Source organism: Falco cherrug, chromosome 1, assembly GCF_023634085.1.
Source record: "Falco cherrug isolate bFalChe1 chromosome 1, bFalChe1.pri, whole genome shotgun sequence".
NCBI lineage: Eukaryota > Metazoa > Chordata > Aves > Falconiformes > Falconidae > Falco > Falco cherrug.
The window spans coordinates 50,288,888-50,311,940 of NC_073697.1; the positions used below are offsets into that span (position 1 = coordinate 50,288,888).

General features: G+C 40.0%; 1 protein-coding gene across 9 annotated transcripts in view; it reads left to right on the top strand.

Moving 5' to 3' along the window:
• Positions 1-23,053, top strand: part of ABLIM2 (actin binding LIM protein family member 2) — a 143,651-nt gene that overhangs the window by 112,008 nt on the left and 8,590 nt on the right. For 5 of the 9 annotated variants that reach the window (XM_055724002.1, XM_055723959.1, XM_055723979.1 and 2 more), the window contains 8 exons: positions 354-455; positions 1,738-1,791; positions 6,773-6,825; positions 7,437-7,584; positions 13,451-13,509; positions 15,555-15,609; positions 16,972-17,036; positions 17,207-17,287. In XM_055724002.1, the coding sequence (XP_055579977.1) occupies positions 354-455; positions 1,738-1,791; positions 6,773-6,825; positions 7,437-7,584; positions 13,451-13,509; positions 15,555-15,609; positions 16,972-17,036; positions 17,207-17,287 (617 nt within the window). The remainder of the gene's footprint in view (positions 1-353; positions 456-1,737; positions 1,792-6,772; positions 6,826-7,436; positions 7,585-13,450; positions 13,510-15,554; positions 15,610-16,971; positions 17,037-17,206; positions 17,288-23,053) is intronic. The other 4 variants (XM_055723984.1, XM_055723996.1, XM_055723971.1 and 1 more) reach the window with 3 other exon arrangements.

Consider the following 23,053-nt stretch of genomic DNA (forward strand, 5'->3'; position numbering starts at 1 on the left):
AACTTTTAAAAAACTTGATTGATAGATTGTTCAGTTAAGGCTGTTCAAAACACATTACAGGATTGTGGATGTTCTTATCCTTTTATTTTCTTCATTAAAGTGTTGTTAAAAAAGAAGCTTTAGTTTCAAAGTGGGGCAGTTTAATCTGGTATTATCTATCAGATACTTGTTATTGATGAGATGTTTGGAGACTGAGCCAATATGCTGTACTGAAAAATAATGGGTTTTAAAAAACCATAGATTTAAAACTGTTGGATTAACAAGTCATTCTGATCAAGCTTTTATGCTTGAAATACTCTACTTTGCTTTCCATTTTTTTCTTTTATCTGCTTTCTTTGCTCTTCCCCTTGGAGGCAGTGAAAGTGGTCGGAGCACTCCAAGCTTATCCATGTACTCCGACAGCAAATCTTCACCTTCTGTCTATCAGCAGGCTCCTAGGCATTTCCATATTCCAGGTAGGCATTCACTGCTTAGCTTTTGATCTTCAATTGCTGGCACCTGTTTATTCTCTTCTGAATGTTTGGTTGGTTTTGTTGGGTTTTTTTGCATTGATTTGTGAATTCTGAACTGCAAGAGAAGAACATGTCTGATAAATGCAAAACTTTTACCTGTTAAACTTCATCTTAGAAATAAAGGAGTTAGAGAGCTGTGTGCTTATGTGTGTGTATATATATATGTAAACATGTTAGAGGAAGGAGGCACACAGTGACAAATGTTATTAAGCCTACAGAGATAAAAATCTTTATAGTGCCATGGCTGCATAGGTCTGTTGAATTTGTGTGCAGGAGGGAATGCTGAAGGGGGTTTTGATTTTGGTTTTCTCCATATCCATCTACTTTCTGAATTAGAAAGTCATCTTAACATAGACTTTAAAAACAGCTGGAAGACTTTAGAACTCTAGGAAGCTCCCTGTGGCTGTGCCTTTGCATATGTGGTATACTGTTTTCAAGTTCCCATTCAGTCAACAGGCACATTAAATTTATGTCCACACTTGTTTAGCTTTTTGACTGCTAAGCACATCTACCTGCTCAGTAGAAGTTCTTTTATTCTAGTGTTTAGCTTCTGGGGTTAATGTTTCTGTAAACACACTGTGATTAGGAGTTGTGTCTGCTCGGGCCTGTAGTACTAAGTAAATCTGATGTCTGTACAACATGATATGGGAACCCTGGACTGTGGTTCTGGGGCCTTTCAGAAATTTCCTGGAAGGCCAAGTTATCTGTGTAATTCAAAATGTAGACAAACTATTGAATTTTCTATAAGAATATTGGACATTTCCAGTATAAACATCTATATCTGAACATGTACACTTTGTTCATCATTAACGGAAGAAGTCCCTTTTCAAGCATAACTATTATAGTAGTCTATTGTACCTGTGTATGAATTTTATTTTGAATAGTGACAAGTGCTCCCAGTTTGTTGCCTAAGTATACATAGGTAGTGCAGATGTAACCACCTACGTTTCAGCAAATGGGTGCCATTCAAAGTGCCTTAAAGCATTTTGAGGGACTTGAAGAGGGATTGTGGTGCATAGGTAGGTATAGCCAATATTTTAAATATATAAAGGTGATGAATAAAGCTTCATCCTCCTGTAATAACCAGTGAACGACAAACCACTGAATGAATGTGTAGTCTTTGCTGAAGTGTGTGCATTTTTGGTGTTGCGAGGAGACAAAAGCAGCATGGTCTGAACTGCGTGCTTACTCTTTTATTCTTTCCTTTCTCTTTCCTCTTTCTCAGACACTGGCGTAAAAGATAACATCTATAGGAAACCTCCTATCTACAAACAGCATGGTACAGTCTGCTTTTGTCAGTTGCAGTTTTATCTACGTGTCTTTGTAAAGAAATGCATGTTGACTTCCAAATTAGTCTGCTGTAGTCTTTGCAGGAAAAAAGTAACATGAAAATTAAATAGCATTTTGTATAACATGTTGTCCAAGGATTCAGTAAGTTCTCTGAAACTGAGGTAACGATATTTTGATTTGTCTTGGTAATTCAAAGCTGGCACTAACTTCAAAGCAGTTTTCTTATTTATATAATGATAGAAAACAGGTAAATGTTGAAGGTTGCTTTTCTGTTTCCAGACCATGCCTTGGGTTATCTGGCTTTTGTAAATAATTCTGACTGCTATGTTGCTGGGGAAAAAAATACTCATTGATAATGCTGTATCTGAAATCTACTTTTCATTGGCAAGTTCTTCAAGCTGTAAAATATCAAGAACAAATGTAGTCACACCATGGTAGTTAGGAACAAATTCCGTAGCTGATGACCTTGGCAAGATGTGATAGGAAAAGCTTTGGTAGACCCAGCTACAAGATTACTGAGTTTCTGAACAACAGTAAGAAATGTGATGTTTTATACCACAGAGATTCTGACTTAAGACCCTCATAAATATGAAAAATAGAAATACAAAGTCTGCATTCTTCTGTTACTACTTTCGCTGTACGTTTCACCAATTAACATTAGTGCAGTTTCCATGTTGTTGTCAGTGCCTGCTGTGTTCTCAGTGGTGTTGACAATGATCTTGGTTCATGATACAGGTTTAGTAATAGGGAATTAATTTTTCTAAACTGAATTCCACTATCAGTCTTTGGCAAAAATACGTGGGGATTCTGCTGCAATAAGTGTGCCTGAAAAGTGCAGAAGTACATTTCTGATTTTTTAAGAGAGTCATGACTGGGGTACTCCGGTAGTCAGAAGCAGAGGTCAAAAATAAAAATAAAATACCTGATATAAATCAGTCTCACAGCAATAACTTTATTTTAATCATGATTGTATCCCTGCTTGGGAACGAATGAGAGAATAAAATAAACATGAGAGATGTTCATCACAACGTGAGCTAAGGCACTTTGGAGATGAAGGCAAGTATTTTCAGACATACAGGTGGGAGAATGAAGCTGCGCCACTCTTCATGGCAGGGGAAGGTCCAAGCTGTGCCTGTGAGCAGTGTTTCTGTTGGAGCAGCTCCTCCCATCCTCTCGCCTTCTGCTGCACTGTCTGCACAGAGGTGACTTCCCACGTTGTACGTAAGAGTGAGAAAGCTCCGTGTGTCTGCTCTCCCATACTTTGGCTTTAGCTGATTGCTGACAACTTTCCCTGAGTGAAAGGTTAGGGACTGCAGATACATCACTGCCTTCATGGTTAGAACAAGGAAAACACATTTTACCTATTTTTCTTTTGTGGTAACAGAGTGCTTTAACTGATGTTAAAATACCCAGTTAACAGTTTTTAAAATGACGGGTTATGTAGTTATCAATTTTGTACTGCCTTTCATGGAAAACTGCAGTTATTTCTTTTTTGGATTAAACTCTAGTTTGGATCTGGTACAGTAATAGGAGAAAGAAAATAGTCAACTGATGTCTCCCGAGTGAGTCAGCCTTGCACGTTCACTGTAACTGGCACTTCATGCTAAAGTAACTGCACATTCAGATATTTAGATAACCTCTGTGGTTTTTCTGGGTATGGTTTTGAGCAAAGTCAGACTTGCTGACATTTCAGCATACTTTAGGTGTTGGTCTTTGATAGACGTTTTCTGCTCACAGTATCCTAATCTTGGACAAACTAATATTACCTCTCAGGCAAAAAGATAGTATCTGTTTGGTTTAGTGCTTGCTTTAATGTAATCTGCCAACTTTATAATCTGCCCAAGCTCTCTAATTCCTTCTTGTCTTTAGATATACAAACTTTGAAGCAACTACTCAGGCTGTGCAAAAAAAGCTACTGACGAAGGAAGAAGTTGATTAGTGCGGTGGTGTTTGGAAGGATCATGAGCAAATGCAAAGTTACAGTAATCTGGTGTAAATGAGCATAGCTTTGTGGATTTACACAAGCTGAGGATATGGCTCCAATGTCCTGTCTGTGTCATTTAATTTTATAGATACTTTCGGTTGCAAAGAGGATTCTAAGCAGCAGCTCTTTTTCTTCCAGGCCAGGCATTTTTATATCAATTTTCCATCCATCAGATATGCAGTCGAAGTCTGGATTATGTCAGTTTTGCACTGCTGTATGGAGTTTTTCCTCATAATCACTGGAGTGAGTGGAGAATTAAATTAGTGAGTCAGATGTCTCTATAGGTTAACAAGGATATATGTTTTGAACTTTCTTTTATAGATTATAGATGTTCTGAAAGGTTGTGTTGAAAATACATGCTTGTTGTTTTTCTAACGTATGAAGAGCAAAACATAATTTACTCTTAACTCAGAAAGCCAAAAAAAAAAAAAAATCAATGCACTTCCCTTCCAATAATTGTTTTTAAATAAAAAAAATAAATGAAATTTACCTTTTGTTCTGGAAGAACTCCTGACTAAACGCATGAGGAGTTGATGATCCAGCTCCTCAAGCTAACGGACAGTGAGCTAATACATGCTGAAAAGGAGCCAGAGAACATTCCTTCACTGAAGAGACCAAGTTTGAACAAACAAGCACAAAAATGTTCTTTAAAACAAGAAGTGCAAAAGCTCTTCCAAAACATTTAGCTTTAAAAAGGTTTCAGTTGCAGCAGTGCCCAACAGATTTGCTGTAGCTACAGCTTCTGTGTTTCTATTACGAACACCCAACTTCAGAATGAGGAAAAGGTGGTGATAGAATGGGACATATGAGAGATCAGGCTGGGAGCTGGGGACAGAAAGTGAGGAGTGCAGGAGCCTGCGTGGTCATTCTTTTGTGTGTGTGCTCATGTTTAAGAAATATTTTAACATCATTTAGAGTTTAAAAAGAAATTTAAGAGGTTTGCTTTTTGGCAATATTAGCACTGGTCCATGTGCAACATGCAGTTCACATTGGGTTCACAGCAGAACCAAGTATCCCTTGTAGTGGTGAAGCTGATGCTCAGTACTGATGAAATTCTGGTTACTTGGATTTATCTGCCAAGGATTTGTTGTATGAAGCCCCCTCAGGAACTTGGGAGGCGCAGGCCTTCATGGCCCCCATTGATTTTGATTGTACTCCTCTGCATGTCTTTGAAGTCAGATGCTCTCAAGATCCCGTGGAAAATTTGAAATCTCTGAATAATGCTTTGGATTGTTTTTTTTGCTTTGCAAACATCAACGGCTTGAAACAAAAACAATTTCCAAAAATGCAGCTGATTCCCTATATGGATTTCTGATTTAGTGAGAGCAAGATCCGTACATATAACATGGAACAACTTGTTTAATTGTCCTTCTTGCAATGTAGGGATTTTATTCTTCATCTGTCATATGTGGATATTTCTTTCTATTTATTTCTCAGAGAAGCAGCTTGCCATCTTGAGGAAATACCCTCATCAGGGTGCTATTAGCTAACTATGAAAACCTTGAGATTTTTCATGATACTGTTTTTACTTTATGACCTGGCTTTGTTCCATAACATTAAATTGAAAAAACACCAAAACCTCTACAGTTAAGTTTTTCACCTCTAACCCATAGATTTTTTTTTCTTGCTGCAATTTGTCATTTTTTAACCATGTCCTCAATAAAAATAGTTAAGGTCTGCCTGTGAGCTGTGTGATGGCAAATGAAACAGAATAGCACTGAAGTGCTAGTGGTAGTGCCTGTGTTCACATGCGGGGCAGATCCTCTGCAAACATGCTGGCTGGGGAAATGGAGAGGGCAGCGTTGTTCCCAGCTTTCTAGGGAGTGTTGCAGCACTTCTAATGGTGCAACTTAATCTCCTCCCCACCTCTGTCTCTGATAATCTAATCCGTGCGTTAACTTTTCTATTGCATACTATTTTTATTATTAATATATTTTCTGGGTACATTGTGTTGCATGGAGCTCTTGTGTTGCCCTTTTACTCAGGCATTGCAGGCAGTCCCCTTATGATAACTTCTCATGGGCTTAAAATGATGCTAGGTGCATTACATAATGTGGTATTCCAGTTTTGTACTGTATAAACTTTCCCCAAAACAACACAGACTGATACTAAGGCAAGTAGGACTCAAATTTTGGAATTTTACCTGCAATTATGTGAAATTTGGTGCAAAATCTTTCTGTAAGAATCTGAGGTGTAACTCAATGTCTGCAACAATACTCTGGGACATAAAAGACAAGGTAAAGCACACTTGATGGTTTGGAACTATCTAATGAGTAGGTTTTATGGTTTGGGTTTTCCATTTCTGGTTTTCGTCTCAGCAATTTGAGAAGTTGCAAGACAGTAAACCAACAGTAAAATATCAGCAATATTTTTTTGTTGTTGTTGTTATTAAATAATTCTGTAAGAGCGATATAGTCAGAAAAGTGGTTGGTCGAGGAATTGTGAATTTCAGTCTGACCCAGCCTCTCTTGCTGATTTCATGAAGAGGTGATACCGCATTTGTTCCTATCTACTTTACTGGCATTGCTGAACCTTTTTGGGAATGTAGGAGGCCCAGGTGCGCAGGCCACAGAATACCTGTGCAACCGAATGTGTCTTCATGGTCATGGTAACACAGAATGGGGAAATGACCACACTGTGCACAGTGACCGTATAAATCTGTTCCTAAATTATGATATAGGTTTTTTTCCCACCAATCATTCCTTAAATGTAGTTTCTTCCTAAAAAGAGGGGGTCACAATCCAGCAGGAATAGATTATCTAAATACACTGTATACCTGAAGGGTTAGTATTACTGTAAGAATTTCAGAATGATTTGGAATCATAGCTCTACACGTTGAATTTCCTACCCAACTCTGAGGGGGTTTTATTGGGTCCCCCCCACACATCAGCACCACTTAAAAAGATTGGTAACATAACCACAGCCAAAACAGAAAACAAAAAAAGATGTAATTGCTCTAATTTTTAAAATTAAATTAATCTTACAGCAGCAAGAAGATCAGAAGGGGAGGATGGAAGCTTGGATCAGGACAGTAAGAAGGTAATGATCACAAAGAACAAAAGGGAGTATATTGATCTTTCTTGAAGCAACTGTTTTTCAAAACATGTTCATATGTAAAGGTATTATTTCATATAGCTGAAATAATCATTGCTATGTTTAGGTCTTTCCAAGAAGATATAGCAAATCTCTCACTCAGGTGGTTTAGAATCTACATTCTACAGTAAAGAAAGAAGTAGGCATATTGAAATTAAGAGCAGTAAGCACATGAATTTTCACTCAGTCTCAATATATACAAAGGTGGTCCAGCTAGGCCTCTGGACTTTTACTTAGGCTGCATATTAACATAAAAAAAATGTTAACGGTAGATTAATTAACAGCAAGAAAATGACACAGTGCATCTTCTAAAGTGGGGCACAGTAGGCAGCTTAATCAACAGAGAAACTATCCTCAGCCCAGCTGAAAGTTAAAAGTTTTTGGTACCTGTGATGTCTAAGTCATGATGTAGTCACTTTTATAATTTGATAAAGAATGGTGGAAGTTGCAATGAGCATAAACATACAATCAGTTCACAAGGCTTCCTAGACAGACGAAGCAGAACTGTATTCAGATATTAAATACTGAATCTTGTAACAGGCTTTTACTCTCTCCAGCTGAAGACCAGTTGGCTCATTCTGAAAGGGGATATGGACACCAGAACTAATTCCCCGGATTCGGACACACGATCCCTGTCTCTTACTGCCGGAACTGACAGAGAAAACTTCCCAAGGGCGCAAGAGGGCATGACTGCTGGCTACTCCCGTGAGTACTGCATCCGCGGGCCTGCCGGAGCTGTTGAGTAGGAGTGTGGCAAAGGAAGGTGGCCCTGCTTCAGGCTTGTCCACATAGCTCTCTAGTTGGCTTTATGCTTTGTTTCTCTGTTGTAATTACACCTATTTGTCTGTTTTCCTATGGCTTGTAAGCATTCAATGCCTTGAGATTTGTCTTGTGAAACTACTTACAGTTTCACATTAGTAAAAGAAGAAGCATTGCTTGTATAAAGAAACGGTGTTGTCTCTTTGGAGAGTAGAAGTTCCTTACCACAAAAACGTGCCCCTCATTCATACATAAAACTGGCTATTAATTATATGCGGTGTGTTTTCAACAGACAGGATAGTAGTATCAGGGAGATTTTTGACTTGGGCCGATTACTCCTTGATACAAACCATGAGAGCCATTTCTTCTGTATCACAGTAAGCATAAAGAACACTTTGCTCCAAAAATTAAAAGTAGGCATTTTTTGCTGTTGCTCACAGTTATACCTGTAAGTTCACAGAAATCTTCCAGATGGAATAATGGGGTAATTTTGTTACTAAATACTGGTCTGAAGAGCATATGCCCGTGCTACCTTTCAGTACCAAAAGCACATTCTGCACATTTCTTCCTCCGCAGTTCAGCAAGTCCAGAGAGGAAGGAGATGGTCATCAGAATCAGGTCTGAATTTTACTTTTAGATTACATAGATGACAAAAAATACTTTAAATGAATTTTAACAGATAACTGGGACATTCCTCTCCCTGCCTTCTTCCCTTCATACCATACAGCAGTACCAGGTCATCTGGGGTAAACAAGTTGGGGAAGCAGTTTTCCAAAAGAATGAATCCAATGCGAGGCATGTCTGGAAGCAGGGCTAGGATGTCAGTCTTGTGGGCATTTTGGTAATGTGATAGCTGGCTCCATCAACGTATATTAAGGAAATTATGGCTTAGCTCTGCAAGGAAGAGGAAAAACAGATGCTACAAAGTCTGTCACAAGGCTGTAACAAGATAAAGAAGAAAAGTTATTTTGGGTCATCAGTCTCATGGGTCTGACTTGGAGGGATTTGATTCCTTAGTCCTCACCAGACATGACATACATGCACAAGGTGTATTGTAGGATTCCCTGTGCAGGGGAAACTGAGCCCGACCACCTCACACATCTAACATCTGTAAGCCATTGCCCAAAAATGAACACCTAAACCTTTCCTTGTAATGTGTCATTGGTTATGGTTGGAAGCTTTCTGGAGTTGATCTGATACTTTCTACATATGTATTGAGAGAATAGTCCCTGTGTGCAAATTTTAAGTACAAGGATGTAGCACACCAAGAACTGTGTTACACAGGAACAACATACGGTGTCAAGTTTTTTCATGAGAATATTGCTGGACTTGTCACTCTTCTATACCAGCATTTCTTTTATGGTTTTTTTATTATCTTGGGAACATGGAGCTATTAAAACTAGAAATTCAGAAGATGGTTCACACCTCTGTCAGAGGCAGTGTCCCCTCCACACCAATGCACTGCAGGTTGTGTAAGCAATTTCCCGTGGGGTTTTGTTAGCTTTTCGCTGTCCCTTGTGAAAGTTAGCCCTGCTACACAATTATCAGCTACACAGAACTGATGCTCGGGCAAGTTTTCTTTCCCTGACATTTCCATTCTTCCCCACCCCACCCCCCACCCCTTTCTTTATGATTTTATTCAGCCACTAGAATGTTTTAGTACCCATGGACATACTAAAGTAATTCCTTCTGTAATCAGCGTTTCCCTATTTAGTTCTGAATATTTGTGGTCTGTCACATGCCCCGCTGGCCATGGAAGAGTAGCTTCTCTGCCTCTTGCACTTATGATTAAGAACTCTGACATTCAGCCCCGTGTCTGTGGCATAGTCAGTGAGTATCAGAGAAAATAAACTTTTCAGGTATAGGTTTGGTGCCAAGTTGTTATATACAAAGTGGAGAGGATTAGTAGACGTAAGACTGTGAATCTCTGGGGATGTGTCCAAACATACTGTGTAAACAGCCCTGCGTTCATCTGTCCAGCCTCTAGGCAAACCAGAGAAGGATTATTCTGCTCTAGACGATATTTAGCCACGTTGTGTTAGGTATACACCCAGAAGAATACGTCTAACAACAAAGCGCATCAGCGTGAAGCTTGTGTAATTTGGCATCTAGAGTGGACCTTGCATCTGCTTACATCCTGTGTAAATGTCTTTTTTCTGTATATGTAGATGTTTAGTAGTTAATAATTTACCATAATTCATGATTTTAAGTGTCACATACTTAGGAAAGCAGTCGTCAAAGTATGTAACCCTGGCTCTACATGTATTCCTGATGTGCTGAGAGGCAGCCTCAGAATGTCCAGGTAGAGTGAATGTCATAGTGCAAAAAACAGGAGCTGTAGCCAGGCAGAAAGTAGCTGATGCTCAGTGCCTAATTAGAGAGAGAGACTGCTTTGTCTTGGCCAGTTACTTCAGAAATCTTACTGTAACAGTACAGCTGCAGTTGGATACGACAATGAGCAGTACGTGGCTGTTGGCTTTTAGTGCTATATTTTTCCTTTATATTTAAAAAAACAAAAAGAAGCAAAACAAAACGTGTTTAACTGTGTAACTGAGTTCATGGGAAACAGAAGCTAAGTGAGATACCGTTCCCACTGGGCCTTGCTAACTGCTTTCGGGCCGTTTCGGCGTCATTCGGCTCTTGGGTTTTCCCAGCCGGCCACAGGGTGGCGCTGGTGCCCGCGGCCGCGTCTCGGTCCCGGCGGTCCCGGTCCCGCCTCGGTCCCGGCTTGGTCCCAGCTGCCCCGGCCGCGGCTCGGTCCCGGCTGTCCCAGTCCCAGCTCGGTCCTGGTGCCTGCTCAGTCCCGGCTCGGTCCCGGCTGTCCCGGTCCCGGGTCAGTCTCGCCTCAGTCCCTGTCCCGGCTCGGTCCCGGTCCCGGCTCCGTCCCGGTGCCCGGGCGGCAGCTCCTCCGCCGCTGCCAGCTGCGCGAACTGTGTCTGGTTTCAAACTGGTCCTTACCTTATTGCTTTTTTCCTTGGCGACTGGTGACAGAACAGTTATCTCACCCATCCTCTCTGTAGCCAAGAGGCCAGGAAACTGAACTCTGCACTGATGTGCAGCACCAGCATCTTTTTCCAGGCAGGAGCAGGGGTGACAGTTGTGTGGCAGATAGATTCATCCTGTCTCACTGGTATGACACTCTTTGCCCTCTGGCGTCACTGCCGGTCAGGTCACAGGCAATGGTAAGTTTCTGGTTTCTAAACTGGAATAGCTGTGATCTAATTCAGTATTCGTCACTACATCCCTGTATCAGGCCTGGAAACCCCATGGGGCTGAACACGTAAGTTCTGCTCGTAGTTTATACCACTTCTCAGATGGTAATTGATTACGTTTCTGAAACAACTCTTGCTTTGATAGATCATTTTACTAGCTTAAATAAGCAAAGTTTATCAAGCCTTCTCTCCTGTTATGAGCTTTCATTGCCCCAGTTATCCTGTAGACCATGGGTCTTCTGGGGTTAATTTAACCCATGCGAACAGGGATGAACAAGAGCAGCACAAAGGAATCCTCCAAGATCTCCTGTCACTGCTATTGTTTCCACATTTTATATGTATCAGGACATGCATATCTAGTTTCTGCCTTTTTTTATGCTTGTCCTAGCAACTCAAGGTTATTTGTGATTGAGCTGTATATCTAAGCTTCTCTCCTTCCCTATTATTTCCAAGTTATGAGCTCTCAGCTTGAATTATAGAAGTTTGGTGTATTTATTAGTCCCTAAGTGCATGGTTTTCCCATGAATTATTAAATTTTATGCCATTTCTATTATTCTAATGTTCGAGGTTATCCCCATTCTTTATGATATCCCAGTGCTCCTCTGTATCGGCAGTACTTTATTACTTTGTGTAGACAGCAAAGTTTGTTAGTCCATTACTATTTTTGGTGTCCAGATTATTAGTGAAAACTTGAGGCAATTTCAGCTCAACACCAGTCCATGCTGACACTTTTCTTTAGCAGCCTTGCTCCGTTCTCACTACCCATTTCTTACATTTTGTTATTTCCTTACAGACTTTATAATTCCTCTGATAAACTCCCATCTTTTCCAGATTTGCATTTAATTTCAAGTGTGGCCAAATACCAGTCACTGTAATAATATCACATTAGATGAGATCCAATAAAATTTGTCTTGTGCAGAAGTAATTTCTCTTAACAAAGAAAGCAAGCCTGGCACTGTGTCCTTAACTTATGTCAAACCAATTAAAATCTATGTGAATGTAATTGATTTTCTGTTTACATTGATGGTTTTGTTCAGTCTTTCCTTAAGTTTTCTGTTGGAAGCAAGCTGGTAGCTCCTGATTAGCTTTCCCCCCTCTTAAATATAAGAACTATAGTTGCTCTTCTCCAGTGGTAAGAGGTATTGGACTTGCAATTTGATGTGAGCTTATCGCTCCCTATTTAAGTACATTAAGTGCTTTTTCATTATGGCTGTGATTCATCAATGTTCCCTTATCCCGCTAGCTTTCATTCCTTACTCAGTGCTCTATCTTTTGTTCCTAAAAACAGCGATGAAATGCTGCTGTTGGAGCCCTGTCTAGGTTACCTTTCACCTCTGCTGTATACTGTCAGCGTAGCTCCCAGTGATCCCATTTCTTCGTTCCTTGTTCTCTTTTTATTTGGATAGCTGGGGAACCTTTCTCTATTTGTTTTAGTATCGTTTTTCAGTGTTTAACTCAGCTTGACTTCTGGCAGTTCTCACTTTATCTCGGCACATCACGAGCTCTTTGCTGATCCATCTTTTGTTTTTTCTTTCTGTATGCTTATTCCTAATCATCTCCTCAGGGTATTTATTAATCCAGTGAGGTCTGGATTCCCCCCTCCTGCATTCCCCTTTGGACACAGATTGCTAAGATTTTTGACAGAAAGAAGCATTGTATGTCCAGTTCTTTGAGCTAACTGACTTCTCTAACTCTTTGCAGTTATCAAAGTTTCCTGTACTGGAATCAAGAATGTTTATTACACACTTGTTTGTTCATCTTTTGTTTCTTTTAAACTGATTCAACTTGTTGCTGCTTATAATACAGCATTATCTTAATTAACCAAAAAATAATCTGAAACACTTTTTGTCCTTTCACTGACAAAAGGAACTTCCAAACTTTCTTATTAGATTCTCAGTATTAAAAGTAAGACTTCTCAGTTGTTTCATAGTGGCTGCACACAGTTTCATCACCATATTACATACAGTTTGTTCATGGTAACACTGCTTTGCTGATTTTGTCTATTTTTTTAACTTTCTCATGAGTGTTTATACTCTCACTGATTTACTTTATCTATTGCCATATCTTCTTTTATGCTTTTTTCCACTTGAAACAGTAGAAGTTTTAAAGAAAGCAAAAACATTTTTGTGGGTTTTTTTTAAGTGGTAGGCTACAAATCCTTCCTTTTGAAGAGACAAAACCAAAACCACATACATCCTGATCAGAAGTGATGTAACTCTAAAATGATGGTACCTTTAATCCCATTTTCAAGTCATGGTTTACACAAAGTTGGAGGGCAGAGATTTCACGAGCTCTCAAATCTGCTTTGCATCACGTAGCTGCATAAGGCTTCCGTAACATGAGTCCCACAGCTCTGTTCATGTCATGCCCGGTAAGGTGAGCGCCTACTGGCATGCTGTTATTTATAGACATTGTTACACATGTTCATGTACATTAAATATGGAGAAGAGGTGAGCATTGCTCAGTTATATGTCATCCCATTAATAGAATGTACATATTGATCTTGTAATTTCTGTTTCTGGATGTTTTCTTGAATTCTGTGTTTCAGTAGGCTGTAAAGGGTTTACAAAACATACAGTTGTATGTTGTGTCTTTTACAGGATTTCCATATTCTAAATCTGCTTCTCTGCCTGGCTATGGAAAGAATGGCTTACATCAGGTAGGTATACATTTAAATGCATTCTCCAAGCAATAGTGTATCATAAACAGGCAGCTTAGTAAGTAGTTGAAAATCTACACAGTAGACACTTCAAAGGTGTTTTGGCTGCCAGCCTTGTCTGACAGATTCATACCCTATGTGGGTTACAGTTTGTCTGTCTGCAAGAGTAAGACAGACTGAGGCTTCTCCTTTTAATTGTGTACATCATGAGCATTAGAAATCTTGATTCTCCTCCCAAAACAAACGAAGGTCGAAAATGCACAGGCTATTAATCTATATTAATAGATCACAGTATAGCTTGAATTAATGATAGAGTGAGTTAGGCCTATAATTACGCAAGTAATGATCTTAGAGCAAAGGTGGAGCAGCCCACATCCATTCCATTTCTTGAACCATCTGTCTGGTTTTTTTCTAGTATGCATGTGTGTATATGTGTATGTATATACACGCACAGTCATCGTACTTTTAAGGCAGGGAGGGAGCAATATAGAGAGAATGGCAGACAGCAATCTAGAAAGCAAAATACGTAACAATTATGATCAGATCAGACTAGTTGTTCTTTTTCTAATCTTTTTTTATTATTTTTGTAAGTCTAGGGAAAAGGCATCTTTGACCCTATGGTCTCTCTTACTCTCTGGCATCTAGCATTACGGGTTCTCAGTTCATGGCTTACCGTTTTTAGGTACAAATCCATTATGCTTAATAGCAATAAGCTGGCCATACATACATGCACACGTGCACTTAAATTTATAAGACTGATTTGTGTCTAAACTACATGGACAGGACCTCATTCAGATTCCCTCCTTTCTCCAAAGGAAGATGTGAAAGCTACAAAAGCACGAGTGGGATTTTACTTTACAGTGATACATGTCAAACTGCAGGTCATTGGGAGGACAACAAGAAAGCAACTGTCAAAAGAGTAGCTAAATTATTTTTTCAGTAGCTACTGAAATGTCCATCCCTTTGAGTTAATCTTGCAGGGCTAATTGTGCCTGCATTGCTTCAATACCTGACTGCCTGAATTCCTCTGTGAAGGAACCAGTGGCACTGCAACTTGATCAAATGTGACTTCGGAAACTAAAAGGGTCTGGAGAAACCTGTCCCCACCTGTGAGTCAACGGGGTCTTTTTCTGACTTTTCACAATAACTGTTACCAGTAACTTTGAAGCGAGGGACTGACTGGCGCCCAGCCACTGTACTGGTGAGGTACCAAAGCCATCGGGAGGCTTGACAGAGGCAGGCGGACACCAGCCGCATCAGCCGTGCGCTGGCCGCGCGCGCCGGCTGGAGCCGTGCAGTGCAGCGTGGAAGCGGCGGGTGGCAGCAGCTGTCCCACCTAAAGGCTCCAACCTTAGCTGAAAACGGTAGGGAGGTTGGAAAGGTTGCTTGCACGTGGTCAAATCCTTGAGGCCAAAATTCCTCTCGCAGTGGATGTCCTCTGTTTGGACCGCTGGTTCATACCAGCTTCTGCGGTTTGTTATTTTTAATCAGCCATCCCAGTGCTGCATAACAAAATAAACTGAAACCAAACGACAAGGAACCTTGCAGGTTATTGTGAGCATAGCTGTGCACACCGTTCGTACCTTAACAGGCAAAAATGAGACTCAGGGGAAAAAAACCCATATAATAGTGCTTTTCTGTTCTCCTGTAATGTTTTTTCATCATACCATTTGCCGGCAAAGGAAGAATAACAACGAGTCAGACAAAGCTATGGCACACATGCACAGTTCTTCCTGGTCTTAATGGCATCAGCAGTGTGAAGCAGAAAGCAGAGTGAGAGATGTTTTAGTGCTGCATAAGTGATTTGTGACAGTGGCAGTAAGATGTCTGCTTGGCATGGAAAGGCATGTGACAATTTCAGTCCTACCTTGCTTACTTGAGCAATTAGGTTGAGTTCAAATGAAACTCTGTATTCTCATTCTGTCTTGCCAGGATCTGTGTTTTGATTGTCTGGTACCAACTGGTTTTCTTTTTTCTCTTGTCAACATGCAGAGTGGTTTAGTAGTGTATTTTGCTGCTACATTGCTTCTGTCTTTCTCTTTCAGCCTGAAAATATGGGCCAATATGAAATGGACCAGGAGGCAAGCTGGGGGATGAAAGGTACGTTGCAATTTCATTTTCACTTCACTTCATGTTTTCTTCCTTTGAGGATGCTCATTAATACATTGCCAGAAAGGTTTCTATTCTGAGATCTCCCCATAGTTCATGTAGTAATGACTAGACAGAGATCCACCTCAGTATCATGTTCATCACAGAGAATCTTCTTTTCATCTAACTGAACATAAAGCCTGACTGAAGTCCTGTATCATAAAGTGGTACAACTAGGCTGAGTCAATCCCAGTATCCTCAATATGTGGCAACAGTCTCTGGGATGGTGGTCTTATATCAAAGGCAGGAAGAAATTTAAGATAATCACTGCTTCAAGGCATATCTCATTTTTTAAAAGATGTCCATTGTGCTTCTTGTTTGTGCTACAGTGTGGTTAAAATATACAGAATTCAAAAAGCAGAATTCATTTGCATTATTTGTTTTTGTTACAGTTTAAATGGACTGTGAACTTAATATGGAACTTGTGTTGAAATTTTCAAAAGAGCAGAGCAATTTAGGAATATGCATCTACTCATGGGGAAGAGTAGGATTTTGTTTCCAAGACGCTTGAGCTCATTTTGAAAATCTTACTCTGATGCTTCACTTCATGCTTCTGTATTGATGCAAACATTTTTCTCTATGTTTGAACAAAGTACAGATTTTGAAAAGTAGGCTTATCTCTGATTTCATTTCAGACCATAAAAAGGTCTATGAAAATGTATTGGCTCTCCTGATTGCATTTAATCATGGTTGTGGACAGGTGACGTTGTGGTAGTCATAGCATATATAGTCATGTAGTGACCTAACTAGAATACTCCTGTGCTAGTTTAGATCCAGGAGTCATTGTCCCCACACCCCTAAATCATCTTCTCTTCACTGTTGTTATTCCTTCTGCGGTGAGCCCAAGTGCAGGATGTTGGCATCTTGAAATATTGTATTAACATAATGGTTTTCATGTATGTTCCCAAGCTGACATGCCTGTAATAATCCATATATTTTAACTGTTTCCAGTAAAGAACAATAAGGGCAGGACTTTTGGATGACAGACTGACTTAACTCTGCACAAAAGCATCCTGTAAAGAGAAATTCCCAATTTTGCCAGAATACTCACTGTGTAACCCAATAGCATCAAGAGATGGACTTTCTGTAATAAGCGTTTAATTTCAAGGACTACTGCTTCAGTGATAGACAGCGTTATAGGCATTCAGAGCATGGGGGTCAAATGCATACTATACGTGCAGTTGTCCAACAGCTATTGAGAAGACAGAAATGTAGTAGCGCAACAAATCGCTGACGTACCTAAATGTTCGTTGCAGTGTCTCCAAAAGAAGCCTATAAATTCTAAACTGTGAACCTGTTCTTATTCTCTTGCAGAATACAAGGTAAGAAGGGCTTTTCCAACACTGGAAGAACAATCAGATTCAGCACTTCCTAGCAAGGTTACATATGTTCCTTTTTTTTTTATTTTGTTAATTTTTGTCCCAGTGAAATATTTGTCAAATCAAGATGCAAGTATGTACCGTTTAAATTAGTAAGTTCTCCACACTGTCACATCCGCACATAAGAATCAGATTTGGCTGGAGTTCATATGCTCTTGTCTTTTTAACAGATTTATCCTTATGAAACACTTATTGTAACAAACCGAGTTCGTGTGAAACTGCCTAAGGATGTGGACAGGACCAGGCTGGAGGTAGGAATGATGTTTGCTTGATGGCTTTGCAAGTCTTTGTTCTGTTTGTTTACCATTGTAGGTATTCCTGTGACCAAGTAATAGCAATGAAAGAAGAGAGGAATAACATTATATATTATGTTTTATTGCAAAACACTAGTACGTGGGCAATTTAACTAAAAAAGAGTAGCCAAAAACCTGGTAAATATCTGAGCAAATGGTGTTTTACAAAGATACCGATGAAACATGTTAGTTTTGGATGATGATACAGGATATTGAAAGTTGGAATGGAACAGGTGGAAGCTTGTGTTTTTAACTCCTGTAAAAAACATCCTCCTAGAATAACCTGAGTATTATAAAATACCTCCTTTTATCCTGCAAATATGTAGACCTATGTCTGGTCCATTGTCTTATTCAGCCTTGCCTTGGGCTCTGTGATCCATGATCACTGTGCCACAGATTTGCTGTAGCATCCATCTCTCTCAAAAAGTAGCAGTGTATGCTGGAGAAATGCAGATATAATTTCTTGTAAAGGAAACCTTAGTTTCCAAAGGCCAAAGATAGCTCAGTAAAAAATATGTGATAACAATATTGCACTTTCGGGAAGATTTATATTTAAATAAATATATTGGGTTTTTATCTTGATAATGTGACAAGAAAAGAAAAAACTTAAATCTTAAAGCAAAAAAAGAAGAAAAACTGTGAAGAGGCAGAAAGGTCTTCATTAAAGATCAATTAAAAAAATATCATTTACCAAGTTTTTATATACATAGTATATTTTGGAAATGGTATTACATTCTTAAATAGTTCAATGTGCTTGTTGCTTGATTACCCAGCAAATGGTATTGATTTGATTGTAAGGAAAAAGCCTCAAACGTGCTGTTTTAAGCCTGGGGTATAGCAAGGCATGATAGCAATAATAAAAAGCATAATGAGTCCAGAAAAAGGAGCAGGGAGTTGGAGGGATACTCATCTGGACACATCCTATAAAGGATTCTTTTATATATACACATATATGTGTGTGTGTATATTAAAGAACAGAGTCTTTATTTAAATACATCAGACTGGTCTGAATAGCAAATGCAGCTCCATGTTACTTTTTTTAAGACAACACGTAGTTTGCTTCGGGTGGATCGTGCCTGTCCTGGCTGCCATTATCCGTAACTCATATACTGTCCTCGGCTGGGTTTGCTGTTTGTATAATGTTGGAGTTGCTCCGTCTGCCTTGCGGCAGGTGCAGCCCAGTGCATCATAGCTCAAGGAGCCTGACGACTTCAAACATCTCGCAGAGGTTTGCAGAAAGAACAGTCAATAAGATCTGCTTCAGACCTGCACCAGAGAAGCAATAAGGGGACCGGGCTGGTCCTGCTGATTGCTGCACTATGTTAAACACATGTGTTGGCAGGAAGGACTCCTTTGGAAACCATCTTACGTTTATTAGGGATTGGTAGTTTTTTAAACAGTTAAATTAGCAGCATTTTAATAGGATTTTGACTACTGGAAGAACAGAGGCAGCAGCTCATCTACACATTCAAACCATATGCAGAGAGCTGAGTGACAGGCACAAGCTGTTGCCTTCCCTGCCAGCTGCTTTCCTTCCTCCCTGTCCCTTCTTTCTGCATTACGGAATTGCTGGAAATAAGTTTCTCTAAGCTTTATATAGAGAAGAAGTTTATCGTTATTTCCTCTTGTGGCAGAAGAAGAAGATTGCAACTTAGTTGCTGGCTTGTGTATTCAGCAGCTTTCAGTCTTGAGCCAGACACAGGGCGAGGTGGGTGTACGGGTTTGCACAGGAACGGATCAGGATTAGGCACATACCCCCGCCGTCTGTTAGTAGGGGACCCACTTAGAGTATCTTGGTATCTTCACGCTGGAAGCAGGTGCCAAGGTTGGATTTCACCTTCACCTGAGCTCCATTTCACAATTCTGGAAGGTAAGATTCGATGCTCACAGATCTCTAGGAGGCAGGTGCTCACTCCAAGCAGAACTGGTTGCCAGTTGATCTGTTTTCATCCTGCATAGCCAGTGTCACTTGTGGAAGGGCTGGCTTGTGCCTACAGAACTGCTAAAGGTGATAGCACTGCTAAGCCCATCCAAACTGTAGTGTGATTTACCTAGGAAAATACTTAAATAAAACAAAAATCTTATAATATTAGAGTTTTATTCTGATCAGTTTTGTGAGCTGAAGCCTTGCATTGCTCTCGCTGCTGCAAATCAGAACAAGCTCCTGGGTGTGATGGCTGTGGACAGGGTACAGGTGGTGTCCGTGAGAGGAGACCTAGAACTGTTGTGTTTTGTATCAACTGTCAAACCTGAAAGCGGTCTTACTGTGTCCAGTATGACTAGAACATCTCGTACATGATGTTTGATTTCCTTCTCTACTTAGGAGCAATAAGGTGACTAAATCTGCGTAAGCTAGATTTATTTAGCAGCATTCTCGCAAGCTGACTTGAAGCGGGCTCCTGTTTGTGAACTCTGAATGATCTGGCACAGAAGTCATGGAACGGGCACTGTTGTTTGTCTCTGATTCCCTCTTCCAAGGGGTGTCTCTGATACTGAGTGTTCCTGTCATGAAAAGTGAACTCAAGTAAAACAGTATTAGCTCCTTGGGTCAGATTAAGGGAGGCTGCAGTGAAGACCTCAGCTGATGGTCAAGGACCGCAGGAGGGTGGGGTTTTAATGGGTGGTAGTGTTTTCCTAGCTTTGCTCCCATTGTGAGTATTTTTTAGATTACACTGTTCTGTAAGAAATTTATTTTAAGGGTTCTAAAAAATATTTTCCTGTAGGAATGCATATTTTTCTAAGCCCAAGAGGTATCTAGAGATTAGGAAGGCTCAACTGGTAATAAACGCATTCAAATAATAGGAATTCTTTCTTTCAAAAGCATAGAAACACTCAGCATGTTTTTGTTTGCTTGTTCTAACTCAGCAGTGAGGCAGAAGCGCCCAATTCCTGGTGCTCCTCCAGGAGATACTTATGCCAACAGTGAACTAATACATAGAGCATTGAGAATTCGTTATAATAAATGGTCTGCTGATGTTTAAATACATTACTGGCACACAGGCTTTTGAATGGATAGCCTGGATCTTCATTTAGTATAAGCTGATTAGAAATGCAAGGAATTTACACTGAATAAGGATTTAACCCAGGATGGTTTTTTAGAAGTTTCTCTCTACCACAGTGCTCTTATCTAACATTAGATGAATGGAGCAGCATTCCCGTGAGCTATTCTAACAGGGAATGGTGAAGAACAAGTTAATGCAGATAATGTTGCAGGACAACAGAGCAGTAGCACAGGGTTGGATTACATGGTCTGGGTGAAGAGGAACTGCACCCTGGCTGCATCTGCAGATACACAGACTTGGGGAACAGCAGCTGATGCTCAGGTGGGCAGAGCCTCCAGTCAGAGGGACTGGGCCAGGCTACAGGAATGTGTCAACAGGGACTTCATGAAGTTCAGTGAAGGTAAATCCAGTTTCCTGCACCTGTGACAGAGTAACACCAGTCATCAGTGCAAGGAGGGGGGAACAGCTCTGCGGAAAAGTATCTGATGGTCCTGATGGAAAACAAGCTGAATGTGAGGCAGCAACTCACCTTTGCAGTAGAGAGGTTCTGGAAGAAAATACACCCTTCTCAGAAGCAAACACTGGAAGGCCAAGAGGCAACAGTCACAAGTTGCAGGAAGGGAAATACAATTAGATACAAGGGAAAAATTCCTCCCTGGGAGAACAGTGCACTGGAACAGGCTGCCCAGGAGGCGATGGAGACTCCATCTCTGGATGCATGCAAAAAGCAGCTGAACAAGGCCTTGAGGAACATGGTCTAATTTTAAAGTTGGCCCTGTTTTGAAGACCTCTGTGAATCCCTAATTTGCTTAGGTTGGTATATTCTGTGAAGACATAGCCTTAACATAATTACAAAATAGGCTTATTTGGTGCTCTTGCTGCAGTAGCCTTTGAAAAAATATGTATTTTAGTCTACTTTGGAACGTTTTATGAAAAGGATCGTTTTATTGTTATGCAGAGGCTTAAATATAAGTGTCCTGGAACAAATTTCCCAAATTTGGACAACTTAAGTCCTGAGTTTCCAGGCACAAAGACATCACCTTTGGGTGGTACACATTAGGACATTACTCACCTGCTGGTTTCCCAATGATGTTCCACATGGCCTGTTGTGGGTTTTTTTCCAGAGGAAGCTGGGCTTATGAACACTTTTGAAATTCTTGATACCCCTTTTAAGTACTTGAATACCTTTTATGGTTTAGGCTTTTGTCTCCTAAAAGCACGCACTTGGTACTTTTAGCTTACATTGGGTATTGTTTGCCTTTTGTACAGTCACAGCAGTGTGGTTCAGTGCTTGCTCATCCAGATTGATGGTTCATGTGCAGCTGCATAGATTTACTGGGGGTTTTTTTCCTCTTGAAGTTGCTTTTGTCACAGAGTATAAGATTTCTTTTGTGGTCACAGGCTGGTAGCTTTGAAAGCCAACATAGTCAGAGTCTTCCATTTGGAAACCATCTTCTAGTGTTTTCATTTGATTTTTTTTTTATCTTAATGTATCTTAGTTTCTTTAGCCTTTTCTTTTGGATGTCAGAGAGTTAAAAGCGTTATTCATTTATGCCTATCAAATGCAGTAGAAGGGAAATTATACCACTTTTGTTCAAACAAAAAAAAAGCCTGTTCATTCTTTGTTTAACAAGTATACGCTGAAACAACTGCTAAGGAAAAAAGTGTTCTGGAATGTCAAGTAGCAAACCTTCATCTGCCACCTTGTTCTCTTGTAAACAGAAATAAGAGATTTAATCATGGGTGCGGTCTTGTTTGAACAGAGTACTCACTTAATTCAAACATGCTTTTCCTCCTGAAACTGCTTGTCTGGACTCATTTTAGGGATGACATTTTTTCCACTTGGTTTTATTCAACAGCCACCCTGGGTTCTAACCATTTGGGCTGCAACCATTTTGGGACTGGTTTCCAGTAACTGAGGCTGAATTTGTAACAGCCCCAGCTCCTCAGTGTCATTCATACAAGCAATGTTGTGTGTCCCACCTCCTCTGGAGCTCAGATGGAGAAAATCAGAGCAAAACTGGAATGCTGTGTGTTTTAACAACAGAGAAGTGCATTTTGTAGTTTGGGGCTGGATTTGAGGTTACGGGGTCACTTCACGATGAAGCTCATAACCTGGAGTGACAAAGTGCAGGTCACTGACTTCAGTGGAGCTTTGCACTGTTTATCTTGAAAAACGTTTGTATGGTGTTTCTTATTTTAGGCATATGCTTGTGTTTTGATCAGTGCTGGATGTCTATGTTAAGTTTTCAAATCCATTACGAAAGGAGCTGTTGTAAAATGAAATATGCATTACAAATTATGTGATATGTATGAAGGCTAAATCCTATCTGAGTGGAAACACTGTGGGAGTGAACAGAGATTCAATGTGGAGCATTCATATTACAGGTGCACTAAAGCCCAAACTAAGGGAAACTGGAAAATCTGCTCTAAGAATAGTTTGTACCTAAATCGAATGCAATTTGTGAAACTCAAAATCTTCTATATATTTTCATATTCATTATGGATTTGTAGTTTTAGTTTTATTTATTAATTATTTTCTTAATTACATAGTGGTTTTTATCATCAGTCTGCTGAAGGCAAATACTTATGTCAATGTCAGTATGAAAAAGCTGATTTGTTTGGATGAGAGAAAGATGGCCCAGGTTATCCTCAGAGATGTTCCATGTGTACCACTGTGTAGGTATTATATTGCTATCCCTAAAAGAAATACTTTTATCTG